Source organism: Eumetopias jubatus, unplaced genomic scaffold, assembly GCF_037043125.1.
Source record: "Eumetopias jubatus isolate StellerSeaLion01/CBP00866 unplaced genomic scaffold, mEumJub1_p1.0 scaffold_12, whole genome shotgun sequence".
Lineage (NCBI taxonomy): Eukaryota > Metazoa > Chordata > Mammalia > Carnivora > Otariidae > Eumetopias > Eumetopias jubatus.
Window position 1 is genome coordinate 58,317,384 of NW_028274818.1, and position 14,730 is coordinate 58,332,113.

The following is a 14,730-nucleotide window of genomic DNA, read 5'->3' on the forward strand; positions in this document are numbered from 1 at the left end:
TAAGGTTTTTAAGTTTTTACCTGTCACTGAGCCACCAAAGTGCCTGCTGCCTGGGAGGCTCCTGGAGGAATGGAGATCTCTGGGCTTCCTGGAGGTTGTCAGGCTGTGCCACCTCATGGTGCGTGGGTCAGCCCTGGAGCTGACACTAACTTCTAGGGCTGGAAGGTGAGCTCAATGCTCACTTGTGGTCTGGCAAGTCCAGACCACAAATCCAGAGCTGACAGGTGGCTTCGGGCGATCAGGGGCCTTCAGGAGAAAGGGCAAGCTGCTCTTCCAGCAACTCGTTCACCGGCTGACTCAGACCTCCATCCGAGGCAGGGCAGAGAGCCGAGGGCCCACCCCACTCCAGCCTGGGAGGGTGGCCTGGGCACCGTGGGAAGGCAGCCTCTACAGATGCCTGCCACCTGGTGCCCGAAGCTCCTGGAACTGGGTTAGAGCCTTTCTAGCAATCCTCTGGAGAGAAGGATGTGGACACACACAGGAGAGATACCTTGTTGCAGGGCCCCTTGGGGAGGTCGGGGTTGGAGGGAGGGAAGGCCACCCTGGGGCATTTGAGTTTCCCCACCTGCTTTTGTATGTTCCTTTCCTGGTGCCACCTAGAGGGCTTCCGGTGACTTCGGAGTGCCCGATTCAGCTCAGAACTGCAGGGCACTAGTGACTCTGATTCGCCCCAGGCTTGATCAGATCCCCGGGGCCTGTCACCTTTGTGCCTTTTTTTTTTTTTAATTTTGTAACAGGGCTTGGATTGGGCCCAACCCGGTAGATGTGTTACTGTTTCGTGTGAAAAATCCCGGGGTAACTGCGCCCACTGTGGAGTGGTAAATGCCGGGTAAACAGAGGATGGGGCAGGGCCGCCGGGCGGCCATTTCCGGACCTTTCAGCCCAGCCACAGCGGTCTGGCTCAGATGACTCGTCCCGCTGCTTGGAGACCAGGCCATGTTCTGGCTCTCACCGCAGCCTCAGAGACGTGTCCCAAACCCACCACGGCCTCGGCCATCCCGGTCGGCAGCGCCTGGCCCCCCACGGGCCCCTCCCCAGGCCGGGCTTCCTGCCGAGCCGTGGTCACGGACTGAGGCCAAGGCCCAGGATGGGGACGGGCACGTGCAGGGTCTTCTCTGGCCCCAGTCCGCTCCACCCGCGCGCTGCACAAGCGCGGTACCCCAAGCTCACGGACAGGTGATTCAGAGAGAAGCCTGCCCTTCTCGTCTCCTCCTGGGCTCCAGGGAAGGAAGGGAAGCACGCTGTCCATCACCTCGTACCCTCAGAAGGCTTAGGGCCCTGTCCGGTCTGTAGGTGGACCACGGGGGAGTGTGGGTGCTCACTCAGTCCAGGCGCGGGCCTTGCTCCTAGGCCAGGGGGGTTTGACTCCGTGTGCCGCAGTTTTAACTGCCAAGAGCTCCTTCCCGTGACCTCTGTGGTCTCCAGAGCCTCCGGCTCTTTTGTTCATGGAGTCCTTATTCTCTCAATTTTCTCAGGGGACTCAAGTAGAATTTTTTTTTTTTAAATTCTTAAGCTTCCTCCATTGTCTCCTCTGAGATCCATTTTTTTCTCTTTTCTTTCTTTCTTTTGTATTCCTTCATCTCTTTCAAGCTAATGCCTCTCCCTGAGCGTCCAGTGACCTTGGCCTTCCTCTGTGTTGGTGGCGAGGCCCTGGGAGCGGGCAGAGGCCCTGCGTGGGGGCACACGAGGCCCATTGACTGTGGCGCTTGGGCCGCTCTACTGCCCCGGGAAAGGGTTCTCACTCTCCTGGCCAGGTTGTGGGAACTGAGGGATGGGGGTCCCGCTGTTCACTCTGTGGCCTGTCATTGCGCCCATGGTTTAGCTGGTGTTGCCTCAGCCATGGCGGGGGTCTCTGAGGCTGGCCCGGGGTTATCCCCTCCTGCCAACAAGGGGCCCGAGCTCCTGAGCCTGGGCTGGGCAGAGTGGTGGACCGGACCCACCACTGCCTACAGAGACTTTCTGTCCAGCCCCACATGCTGCAGAGGCTCCTGGGCCTTCAGGTCCTGAGCTCTGGGGGGCACTGGGTGAGAACCAGCCTCCGCCCAGGCCTCCCCAGCCGCCGGCCTCCGCTCCCTGGGTCAGGCCCCCTGTCCTCACCTTCTGGCTTGCAGGCATTCTCTCACACTTTGTGGTTTGCACCTCTTGAAAATTCCTTCTCGGTATTCAAGTGGGATCTCAGGAGGTCACAGTGCACCCACATCCCATGTTTAACTGGAAGGTTATCTCCCAAGACCATGGGCCCCACATTTCCCTGCCACCTGCCTTCTGGCGTGTGGTAGTGGTGTGAGAGTTTGGTCTTCGGGGGCCGGGGGAATCATATCACAGGGCAGGACCCCCCCCCACTCCCGCACCGGGATGGGAACAAGAGGCAGAGAGGGGAAAGGGCAGCTGGGGACTCCCGATCCTGCCGTGGGTTGAGAGCCCGGTGTGCAAGAGACAGGATGGGAGGCGGCGGTGAGTCCGGTGGGGGCGACCGAAAAAGGAGGGTCCGTGGCCACCTGGGCGGGACCTGGGCTGCGCTCACGGTGCCGAATTTACCTTTCAGACCTGGGCCTGTCCCCCCACCTCACGGCCCTCATGGCAGGCGGACAGCCCCTGGGGAACAGCAGCAGCACGGGGGACACTGGCTTCAGCTGCTCCCAGGACTCAGGTAAGCGTCCCACCTGCCGTGTGGCCCTGTGCCAGGCTACCAGCTGGCGGGCGGGCCGCGCCCTGAGCATGGGCCTCTCGCCGCGGCCTTCAGCTTGCCAGCGTTTCGGGGCCTCGGTTTCCCCCTGTAGAGCCTACGGACTCGGGTGCCGCTCTCCCCCACACAGGGCTGTTGTCAGAGCCCAGTGAAGTGAAACCCTCAGAACAGTAGCCGTGCCGGTGACCATGAGTTGTTGCTGCTGGTGTCAGACCGGTGGCTGCGACCGGCTCTCTGTCTGATGGGCCTTTGCCGAGCTGTGTTCTCCTGGGCAAGATGCTTAATCTCTTTCTAAGCCTGGGAGCATCCCCATTTGGGAACTGGGGGGAGTCCTCCCTCTGTCAGGAGCAGTCCCACCAAGATCACACCCTCTCGTACCATCCTGGCAAGCTCTGGGCTCTGCCCTTGAGAAACTTGGACTCCCTGAAGAAACACATCTGCAGCACAGATGCTCCCCATTCCCCTCCCCTGTCCGCCCCCCCCCCCCCCCCCCCGCCTGGCGCTGCCCCCCAGGGGATTGTGTAGCCCGGAGCGCCTCCTTCCGGCCGCTGCTTGCTACGCTGGTGAGAGGCAGGTGGGCAGGGACCTCTGCTCTCCATCCCGGGGCGAGCCTGTGCCCACGAGCTGGGCTGACGGCAGCGGGGGCTTCGCACCATCTCTGCAGCCGGGAGCTTGTGAAAACTCATCTCTGCCCTGACCTTTCTCCCAGCCTCAGCCGGTGTCGTGGAACTCTGGGGTAGGCCGCGGGCTGACACCAAGACCCGGCCTTCTGTCGTGGACAGTTTTCCCTGGAGGCAGAATGTTCCCTGAGAATGTTCTATCACCTGTCAGCCGGTGGGTTGAACTGCTGGTCACGCCGGCCCCTCTCGCCCCGAGTCCCTCGTGTGAGACAGGGTTGCCTTTGCAGCTGGTCCTGAAACAGCAGGAGGAGCCTGGGGCTGCCCCGTCTTCCTCGTTTCCAGACCACTAAGGCCTTGAAGGATTGCAAGCTGGAGACCAGGATGGAACAAGGCTGGTCCCAACATTCGCCCTGGTGTTGGGCCAGGGTCCCATCTCAGCCTGGAGCCCCGCACCCCTGCTCTGCCCAGCTCTCTCTAATAGGACCCCCTGCCTCTCTGCCTTTGTTTCCCCACTTTTTTGGCGGGTATATTTTTCAGTTTTTTTTGATCCCCAAAGGACTCTATATTTCAAATTTTAAATTATTTAGCACAACATATTCTAACAATGATGGAAATTCAGACTGTAAGAAGAATCCTCAGAACGCAGAGCCTGTCATAGGGCCCTGCCGCCCCCTCCCCTCCGTCCCAGGCCTGGCTCAACGCCCTGAGTCACTATAGTTGTGGCATATAACCTGCTGTCTGGGGAACACGGCTGTGTTTCCTGTGTCTGAAGCAGCCCCGGGGCTCCAGCTGCAGCCTCCCCGAAATGAGGTGATGCCCCCAGTGTTTCTTGGACAAATGCTGCAGGCAGGGAGTTGCACCTGTTGGCGGGATTGAACACATGGGAGAGAGTGTGCAGGGGGTGGAGAGAGGTGGAGAGGGAGGACCTTGTTTCACCAGTTCTGTGTGCACAACCCACCCTTGGTTTTAGGAACAGACGTGATGCTGCTCGAGGACTACACGTCTGATGACAGCCCTCCCTCCCACTGTACTTGCCCCCCCAAGAGAAGGAGCTCCGTGACCTTTGAGGATCAAGTGGAACAAATCAAAGGTGGGTCTGTGCTGATGCTTCAGGACAGCCTGGGGGGACAGGCACGGACCTGGGCAAATTCCCTGGCTCAGCCCTGCTCTCATCCCCAGCATCCAGGCCTCCCCACCTTGCCTCCCGCCCTGCTTGCTCCCAACACCCCCCATCACACTTGGCCTCAGGCCCCCCATTGCTGGAGTGGGCGGCATCTGGACTGGGAAGGTGGGAAGGGAGGGGCTGTGGAATTCTAGGTGGGGAGACAAACAGACACACAGACACACACACACACACACACACACACCCTTGAATTCTAGGTGGGGAGACACACACACAGACACACACACACACACACACACCCTTGAATTCTAGGTGGGGAGACGCACACACACACACACAACACACACACACACCCTTGAATTCTAGGTGGGGAGACACACACACACACACACACACCCTTGAATTCTAGGTGGGGAGACACACAGACACACACACACACCCTCTGATTCCCATCTCCTTCCTCGGGAAGCTGCCGGATTGGGTAAAGTCTGAGCCCTCCGTAGTTTCTCTCCTTTCTGGGTGAGGCATGGGCAGAGATCTGAACTTGCCCACTCTGAGCCCTGCTTCCTCACGTGGGAAATGGAAGCAGTGGCCCCCCGAGTGTTCCTAGATCAGCAGAGGCTGCCGCCGTGACCATCTGTTGGCCCCGGAGTCGATGAGGTCCCGAGAGTTCTATGAGCAGAATGAGCTCTTCTGCGGTGCCCACGCTTTTCTCCCACCTGTCCTGATTCCAACCCCAGCGCCGTGTCGCCTCTGGATGGGAAACCAGACCCTACATTCCAGAGGCAACTCGGTGCTGGGGCTGGAATCAGGACAGGTGGGAGATAAGTGTTAGGGTCTGGTTTCCCATCCAGACGTGCTGATCAGAAGAGGGACAGGGGACTGCAGAGTGCCCATGGAAGGAAGGTCCTCTCTGCTCCGAATCCCAGCACATGAGGACAGTCACCAGCATGACAGGTGTGGACGTGGTGTCAGGGACTCAGGGATGCTGACCGTGACAGGAAGGGAGAGCCCTGTCAGAACCTTGGGTTGGCAGTGAATCCTGGGTTTTCTCCCAGCCAAGTTGTGGGGCAGTCACAGTGGTCAGAGAGACAAAGTAGACTCCAGGACAGAGTCTGGCCTGCAGCCTCATGGGCTTTATCATATTTTACCCCCGGAAATAAAAAATGAGTGGCTCCTTCCCCCATCTGCCCGGCCCACCTAGGCCAGTCTGGCCGCATCAGGCCTGCTTAGTGGGGATGGCAGTTGTGAGGGCCGCCTGTCTGCAGCCAGAGAGGAGCACAGGGGACAGGGCCCGGGGGAGGCCGCGTGTCCCTCCCCTCTTCCTTCATCACGTGTGTGAAGCAACGCCCGAGGCTGGCTGCAGATTCCTTGAAATGGATGACAGGGAGTGTTCATCACATGGGGCGGAAGTTGCCCCCTCTCCAGAAAATGTGAGGGGTAGGGGATGAACTGCCCCCCCCGCAAAATGGCAGGGGAAAGATGGGCAGCCAGGGCAGTAATAATAAGGCACTGGGTGTGAGGTTGAAGATTCGCTGTCTCTGTTGGTGTGAGTTGTCAGGGCTCCTAATCCTGGGTGGGGTGCAGGAACCTTTATGTTATTTCCAACCCTGAGGTTCTGGCCGGCATGAGCCTTTGTGCCCAGGAGAGAGGCGGCATAGGCATTATATGGTTCTAGGGAGCTGAAGTACCAGAGCATTCTTTCAAAGGTGTGGAATTTTGAATATCGTTACTAGGAAGTATTTATCAAGCCTCTCTTGTGGGCCAGACCTAGACGTCTCAGAAAGAATTGCTTAATGATCACAGTTATGTAACCCTGGGTTACTCCGTGATGTTCTCTCTGTAGGTGAGGAAGCAGGTCAGTTCCACGCCTCCCCAGGTAGGACATGGGACGTCAGGGATTTGAGCCTAGGGAACGTGGCCACAGAACCCACGCGCTTGGTTTGCGCTGCCCCCTCCCCGGGCCGTGAAGCATCCGCGGGCACATTCCCCATCATCGCTGCTGCTAGACCTCGGCCTACCTTTCTGCTTCCCCCTCAGATGCCGCCAGGAACCCTGTTCTTCACGTGAAAGCCGAAGTGCATGAGTCCTTGGACAGTTACGCGGCCAGCTTGGCCAAAGTCATAGAGGCGGAAGCCAAGATCAAGCTGTTTGGGGAGGAGGCGTTGCCTGGGGTCCTGGCCGCAGCACGGTCGGTCCCAGGGGCTGGCTTCGGGGGCCGCCGAGGCAGCAGGACTCTTGCGAGTCAGAGGCTGCAGCTGCAGAGCATCGAGGAAGGGGACATTTTAGCTGCAGAACCGCGATGAGGGCCTCAGGGTGGACTGGCCCGCAGAGGGGCGCCCCGGGGAGGGACATCTGGGGTGCAACCACTCGGAAAAACGCTGACCACGGGGTCTTGTGAGAGCACCCACCGGCTCCGGGTGGGCCCTGGCGATGGGACCAGAGATGTCTGAGGCTCCAGGGCACGCTGACGGAGGTGTGGCCATGACTTTTTGGGAGGGGGGGGGCATGGAAGGGGGGCTAGGGACCGTGGCTTGGAAGGAAACGGCCGCGTGGGTTACTTCCTCTTCTCCGGGACGTCCAGGGGCAGCCGGGCACTGTCCCAGAGATCTCGGGAGGTAAGCCCTTTGCAGTGCTCCTGGGAGGACGACACTTCTTGCCAGAGCAGGACCGTCCCCTGCGCGTCCCCGTGGTTGGTGCGGCCACACTGAATGCTCCCCGGAGAACCCAGGAGCAGAGCCTTTCGCAGGGGCTTCCACGCCTCCGTCCTGGTGGGGACCTTGCAGTCAGTGGGGGCGACCTGCTGGTGCTCGGGCGACCAGGCCCCGGGGCTGCTGTCGCTGGGGATGGGGCCGCCCTGCCCACCTCCCTATTGACTGACGCTTTGGTATTTCAAAAGAAGGGAGCAACCACTATACAAGACACGAGGAAGGAGCAGGTGCCAGATGTTTCATTTCGAGAACTAAAAAAATAATGCATTTGGTTAGGGCCCCCGCCCCCTATCTTCCCAAGCGGAAGCGGGGCTGTGGTGCCCAGCAGGGCGGGGAAACGGAGCTGCTGTTCTCCTGGGAGGGCATCTCCTTCGCGCTGGGAGGCCTCACGCTGGGTTGCTCGAGGTGTCCCCCGACCAGAGCGGCGGGCTTGCAGGCCCCCGGGCAGCGTGCCACAGGATGGCGGAGAAAGGCGCTCCGCCGACGCTCTTGGCGCAGCTCCTCCTCTTGGACCGTTTGGGACTTCGTGTCACCTCTCGAGCCGTCCGCAAAGTGGGATAAGGGGGTGGGAAGATAATGTCCCGCTGTGGTCTTTGATGTCCTCGGCATCCGTAGGTTTGGGGTGGGGGGAACCCTCGGGCCAATGCGGGCATAGCTTTGTGGGGTCTTCGGGGCCTCGCTAGCTCCTGGTGACACGTCGTCTTTTTGCCGCCTGGCGGGAGGCCCTTTCCCGCGGCGTGGGACTTGCTGCCTTCGCGGCGCCCGCGCCCATCAGCAGTGCTCGCAGTCGGCTGGGCGCCCTGCGCGGGTCTAGGTTTGGGGGGTGGGGGTGGGGTGGCTTTTCCGGAGGAGCGGAGGGCAGCTGCACCCGTGGGCCCTGCTCCCGCTCCCGGGGGGCATTCTTAAACGTGAGGGCGTTTTTTTTTGTTTTGTTTTTAAAGATCTTATTTAAGAAGGAGGGAGAGGGAGCGTGAGAAGGGGGAGGGGCAGAGGGAGAAGCAGGCTCCCCGCTGAGCAGGGCCGCGCGATCATGACCTGAGCAGAAGGCAGACTCTTAACCGCCTGGGCCACGCAGGCGCCCCTCCGAGGGCATCTTATGTGCTGTGCGTGTATTTCTCCCTACACTTGTCTGGTAAAGGGACCATATCCTGACCAAGATGCCCGGGGATGGCCTTTGCCCCTAGGCTGCAACAGCCGGGCGGCTTGCCCCTTAGGCCTTCTTGAGAGCAGCATATTGGCTCGCAAGCGGGGGTAGACGGGGGGGGGGCTTCCCCAGGACTGCACAGGCCGGGCTGGAGGGAGAGAGTCTTGAGACCCCGAGTCCCCCCTTGCGGATCCCAGACCAGCTGGGATCCACTAGGGTTTCGTCTGGGCCTGTCTAGAACTAGCACGCTTCACAGAGTCCCCGCCTTCCCTATTTTCTGCGCACAGTGCCGGACGTGGCGCATGCGCTCCGAGCAAAGCCCAGGGCTGCGCGCGGGGCCGGAGCTTAAAAGCGTTCCGCTCGTTCCGCTCGTTCTCACGCAGGGAGAGGCCTGGCTGAGCGAGGTGCCGAGAAATGGCCAAGTCAGGTCCTCTTACTCTTCGGCGGAGGGAGGTATTTCCAGGTAGGGGACTTAGGGACGGAGGGGACCGTCTGAGCCAAGCCGCGGAGGATTTCGGGCAGCTGGAATCACAGTTTGCCTATTCAGGAATTCCAATCTGCCTTGATGCAGCCTTAGAGCTAGAGCGAGCAAGAGCAAGTGAGAAAGGAGGAGCACGGGAGGGAGGCGGTGAGGAGAGGAAGAGGCGAAAATCCGCACACTTTCTCAAGTTCCCCGGAGTCTCTTTGAGGACACCTGCCTCCGTACAGAAGGTCAAAACCCCAACTGCCCCCACCAAACCCGGCGTGCCCGCTTTATCCTGGGCAGCCTGAGGCCTTCCTAGGGGACACTGGGCCATACGGTCGCTTAAGAACCTGAGTCCTGCGGGTCCCAGTTTTGACAGGCCCACGTTGAGGGCTGTTGCCCATCTCTGCCCCTCTCATTGAAGCTGCCACTTGACCGGGTCCCTGTGGTGTGCCCCGGATGCCAGGCTTGGGGGCCTTGGGGGCGCACGCTCCCGAGCACGCGGCGCTGGGGCGTTCAGGGCCCCGACACTAGGGGACAGCAGTGGGGCTGTGCTGCCGCGGGCCGCGTCCGGCCGCGAAGAGGGAAGGGTACCGCTGAACGCCGGTTCGCTCCCCGCGGAGCCGGTGCCCCCCTGCAGCCCGGAGCCCCGGCCGGCAGCTCGCTTCCGTGCGCGAGCCGCCGCGCGCAGCGTCTCCGATGGGCGCTGGGGCGGGAGGCCCGGCGGCGCAGCGTTCTTCAGCCCCGTTTCGGGAGCCGCCGTGCGGCGCTGCGCGGAGCCGAGCGAGCCGGGAGACTGCCGCGGGATTCGGAGCCGGGAGGCCGTCCGCGGTGGGACCGGAGAGCGACGGAAAACGCGCTGATACGGAGGAGATCTTAGGACGTGTTCCGACTTGACGACCGAGCACGCTTCTCCCATCCGGGACAGGAGGCCCCTGAGATGCTTGTCGTTAGAGACGGTCTCTGGATGGACCACAGGGTCTGCCCATGTCGAGCGGTCAGCCTGGAGCCCCGGCTGCCCTCCTGTCCACGGAACCGGGGAGGGTGACGTGGCTACGAAAGGGCGAGCGGGGGGTGGGGGGGCGCGCAGCAGGCTCTGGGTCCCCATCCCGCGCTGCCAATTCCGAGCCGGGCAGCCTTGGGCCCCTCAGTCTTGCCGCGTCGCGGTTGTCTCATCGATACGTCCTCTGTGGCCGCGTCCTCAGCTGGGCCCCCTCCGAGGTGACCCTGCGGATTGCAGCGTCCTGCGCGGTACCTGGAGCTGAGCATCCCCCGGCGGCTGCCGGGTCGCGGGAGGTGGGTGCGTTAGTCTGGTTTTAGGAGCATCTCCAGGACAGGAAGTGAAACTCTGGCGAGGATGACTGTTATCCGAGATAGAAGGTGCTGAGGGTTGTTGACATGGGAATTGATGTGTCTTCTGGGAAGGGGGATGTGGCGAGGCAGGGGAAAGCAAGAGAAAGGGGAGGAAAGGGTGAAGTAGATCTGAAGGAGCAACAACGAGCTTTTTCTGTTAATGGCAGTCAAAGATCATGGGCCCCTGGGGGCCTGCTGGAGAGTCCCAAACCAGGGCACGAGCTCAGCCTTGACCTCCCTTTACAGCCCCTGCGACGGGACCTGGGTGCTCAGGACAGCTCTGTCCCCCAGTGATAGTGACTGCTTGGCCAGGGGTCTTGGGCTCACTGAGTCCTTTGATCCTCCAAGCCCCCGTGGCAAGAGGCCATACAGGGATGGGAGTCCACGCTGCTACCCACGGTATATGCAGAACCCCAGGTGAATCCCATGGAAGACGGAAGGGACGTCACAATTTTCACTCTGAAGCAAAGGAAAATGGCTGTCATATGTGACTATAGGAGGGGACAGAGCCTGACCACCCTTCTGGGTTGGGGAGCATGGATACACAGAATCCAGGGAGAGAAGCTTAGGGATTGTCTGACCTCCCAAAGTGCATTAAGCCAGAGTCTGGGTCAAATGCCAGGTCTTGGCCATGTGACTGAGAAGGCGCCAACTTGCAACTCTGCAGAGGAGGAGGAGAAAGGGAGGAAGAGAAGGGATACTTAGAAGTCCTCATTATTAGAACAGGCTAGCTGGGCTCAGCAGGTGGGTAGAAACTGTTGGGAGCCTGGAGTATCGGCTTGCCAGACCTAAAAAAAAAGCGGCAACCCAAGGAAAGTGATTGGATTTATTTGGAAGATTTCAAAGCACAAACTCAAATCTGCATAAGATTACCAACAGCACAATTTTGCTCAATGTTATTTTTAGGAGAACATAATACACAAAGCTGTGCTCATTTCCCTCAGAATCTTCCTGAATAGTATTAATCGCTTAAGAATTAGAAGCCATTTCTGGTTTTCCTTGTCACACCACCATTTTGAAATATCCCAAGTCACAGGTAAGTGAGCCCCTCCCGGATGAAAAGACAGCCCCAAGGGCATCACGGGCCTGGGCAGGCATGGCCACCCCGAGTGATGCGGAGCGAGCCTGTTTGTTTGGTGGGAAGCAGGTCTGTCACTCTGGTGTGGATACACTAAGAGACAGGAGTTCTGGGCTGTGTTCTGATAATGGACCCCTGGATGCAGAAGTTGTTAAAAACCTTCAAAGCAAAACAAAAGCAAGCTAATCCTGAAATATATTTCACTTGAAGTTTTTGGATGATTTTTTTAAAGATAAAAACGCTTAGGATTATTATAAATCATAATATTTATAAATGAGTAAAAGTATATTTAGAATAGTTTTGTCTACCTGATTAAATATCTGTTTTGGTACATGTATAGCTGTGGAAATTGTGGATTTGTACTTGGACTGTTGACTTTTTGAGTGTGTCCCCCTTGACCCACTGTGTGCAGCCACATCCTCAAGTGCAGCCTCCCTTCCGGTGGGCTTACAAGGGGAAGGAGACAGAGCAGGAAGGAGCTGATGGCTGTAGAACTGGGAGGTGGCGATGTCCACACCACACTCACCTCGGTACATCCATCCATGTGCTGTTCATAAATTCCTCCAAGACAATTAGATTCAGAGACTATTATTAAATGACTTCTTAGCATGACCCAGAAATACAAAACACTCTTGTTTTTAAGATTTTTTTTTGAAGATTTTACTTATTTATTTGAGAGAGTGAGAGAGAGAGCATGAGCAGGGGGGAGAGGGAGAAGCAGGCTCCCCACTGAGCAGGGAGCCCGACGTGGGGCTCAATCCCAGGACCCTGAGATTGTGATCTGAGCCAAAGGCAGACGCTTAACCCACTGAGCCACCCAGCACCCTATTTTTAAAGATTTTCAAGAAATCTCTACATGCAACATGGGGCTCAAACTCACAACCCCAATATCAAGAGTCACCTGCAGTTACTGCCTGAGCCAGCCAGGCACCTCCTAACCCAAGGTTTTTAAAGGAGGCTTAAATGGGGGTGGGGTGGGGGGGTAGGGCCTGCTGTTTCTCCCCTGGCTCATGCTCTCTCAAAAAAATAAAATCTTAAAAAAATAAATAAATAAAGGGGGCTTAATGACAGCAACCCACTCTCTAGATGTCTGTCCCATAACCAGAGGCAAAGGGTGGGGGGCAGGTTGCCAGTGAAACTCAGCAACCTCCAGGCACAAAACCTACCACCTTTACCTGACCACCTCACCTGCCACCACTGAGATCATAATCCTGGGTCCAAGCTGCAGCTGAGCCCCAGGGTCCAGCTGTGTGACTGGCTGGGGCCTCCCCAACATACAGGGAGTTGTGAAGTGTCAACGCTGCCTCTAGAATGTTTTCTCTTTGCTGCCTCCTTGACTGCTTGTCTGGCCTGCCCTGCTCCTTTTTAACACAGTACCCACAGCTCTGCAAAATTAACAGCAGGGGACCTAATTCCTTTGACAAATACCATTAAATTAAAAAAAAAAAAAAAGTAAGTTTTAAGGTTCCCAGCAAAACTGAGCAGAAAGGTCAGAGAGTTCGCATATACCCTCTGCCCGCCCCCCAGGCTCCCCTACTACTGACATCCTGTGCCAGAGCGGACAGTACAATTTTGATTTTCTTCTGTGCTCTTCCGGCCAAAGAGCTACTACTCCTTGACCCTGCTGAGCCCTCCAGTAGCCTCTGCCCCACCCGGCTTCCAACACCTTCCTACAGCATATCCGTTACTGTTTTATTACAGGGCAAGAAATGACGTATGTCCTATATGCACTTCCAGTGGTCATTTCAGTTCCGTGAAGCCCTTCAAACTCCGTGGCTTCGTGGGGTCCTAACACAGCCCCAGGACACAGGTGGTAAAAATAGGATTACCTGCACTGTAGAGAGGAGGAAACAAGCCCAGAGAAGTCACATGGCTTAAGCAGATCCCATAACTCATTGGTAACCAGAAACAGACCCTGGTACTTTCCAGAAGTCATGCAGTGGCCCTGTTTGGCTAAAACGCTAATTCCTTTTCCCTTTGACCATTTACCACATTTCCTAATGTGAAAAACATATGTGCCCTGTCTAGGGTGAGAGCCAGATGCTGAAGTCCAACTGAAGTTACTGAGCCAACGGAAGAGTTCTTTGTCCTCTATCAAAAAGCCAATCTGCCTTCTCTCAGTAGCAGGTGTCCCTGGCCTTGCAGCCAGCCTGTGGGAAGCGGCAGTGCCGGCTCTCCACGCAGCACAGGGATGCTTTGCCTGCCCCGCCCCCCCAACCCCGTGAGTCCTGCACGGCCCAGCTGGAGAACAGCACGGCACTTTGGGAGAGGGGAGGGAGGATGATGGCAGGGTTAAGTCTATAGGAGCATTTCAGCTCCGAACACCCAAGCTACAGGCCTGGGTGGAGTCGGACACTAGAGTAAAGGAAGACCCGGAATCCTAAGACTGGATGGTCAACAGCTTTCAGTTGAAATCTAGAAGTTAGAAAGGGGAAGACCTGAAGCCAGAGCTTCCAGAGCTCCATTATGAGAGCTAGCCACGATGCTCTGTGCTCACTGCTGGAAGCCGGACCCCTGTACTTGGGTAGAGAGGTACCGCTAATCGTGACAGACAGTGACTGGAGGTGAAGATAACATGCTGTGGAAGGAGAAAAGAAAAAAAGCTCCTCTATGTGATTCTATCACACAGAAGCCGAAACAGAAAAGGTTATCAAGTCTAGAAAAGAATAGAGAAGAGTCATGTTACTGAGAAGACCAGAAAACGTGGGTGAAGGTAGTAAAGTGAAATAAAAAGTCATATTCAGGATATCTTAAAACCACCAACTTCTTTAATTAGAAAGCAACAAACATGCAAATGGCAAGTGTAGAAATTTATTTGAACCAACATTTTCACTATAATGAAAATTACTCTTCCACATTGATCCAAGCTCTCATACCTGAAGGTTAGGGAAAATATTGCACTTTGCATTTTCTAGCACTCCTCACACATGGCAAAAAGTTTTTTAAACATTTTGCTAGTTTTGTTTTACACACTCTTCCAAATTCATGCACACAATCATTCCAAACCAATGTTAGGTTATCCCGAAAAAAGGGAAAACTCCAAAACACCATAACCTTAAAATTGCACTAAAGCTCTGTAAAGAAAAAAATAGAATAAATGTCTTCTACAAATTTCAGAACATCTAAGTGCTTGCCAATAACAGATGGTTATTCCTCATCCTCATTTTCATTCTCCTGACCAGAGCCTTCTGATCTGTCACCCTCCAACCGGTCTGCAAAACATGTATGAGACCCACAAGAAGAAATGCTTTTAGTAATATAATTGAAATAACTTTCAATACCTTTTAGTTAAAACTGATTAAAATGTATACAGCCCAACACATCATCATGTAAAAATCAGTTTACTTTTGTGTGTAGATAAGTTAGTTTTTGCCGCTAAAAACAAATAAAAAAGAGTAAAGGAAACAGAGCACTATAACTTTGAATATGCATGTAATTCTAAACCTATAAAAACTAAAAAGAAAAACCCTAGGGATCTTGATATATCACGGTCTACTGGAGTGGTTTTCAAACCGTGTTCCTTGGAGTCCAGGAGCCTGAGGAGGTGTATCG

At 56.5% G+C, this 14,730-nt stretch overlaps 2 protein-coding genes across 5 annotated transcripts in view; one reads left to right on the forward strand and one right to left on the reverse strand.

Annotated features, from left to right (window-relative positions):
* Positions 1-14,730, forward strand: part of GPR161 (G protein-coupled receptor 161) — a 62,277-nt gene that overhangs the window by 41,377 nt on the left and 6,170 nt on the right. For 2 of the 3 annotated variants that reach the window (XM_028111527.1, XM_028111528.2), the window contains exons 5-7: positions 2,546-2,650; positions 4,277-4,396; positions 6,470-6,917. In XM_028111527.1, the coding sequence (XP_027967328.1) occupies positions 2,546-2,650; positions 4,277-4,396; positions 6,470-6,735 (491 nt within the window). In that variant the 3' untranslated portion in view covers positions 6,736-6,917. Of the gene's footprint in view, positions 1-2,545; positions 2,651-4,276; positions 4,397-6,469; positions 6,918-14,730 lie in introns of those variants that run through there. The other variant, XM_088017126.1, reaches the window with a different exon arrangement.
* The window catches only part of DCAF6 (DDB1 and CUL4 associated factor 6), a 133,164-nt gene continuing 132,362 nt past the window's right edge, over positions 13,929-14,730 (reverse strand). For both annotated transcript variants that reach the window (XM_088017124.1, XM_088017125.1), the window contains one exon: positions 13,929-14,390. In XM_088017124.1, the coding sequence (XP_087873250.1) occupies positions 14,326-14,390 (65 nt within the window). In that variant the 3' untranslated portion in view covers positions 13,929-14,325. The remainder of the gene's footprint in view (positions 14,391-14,730) is intronic.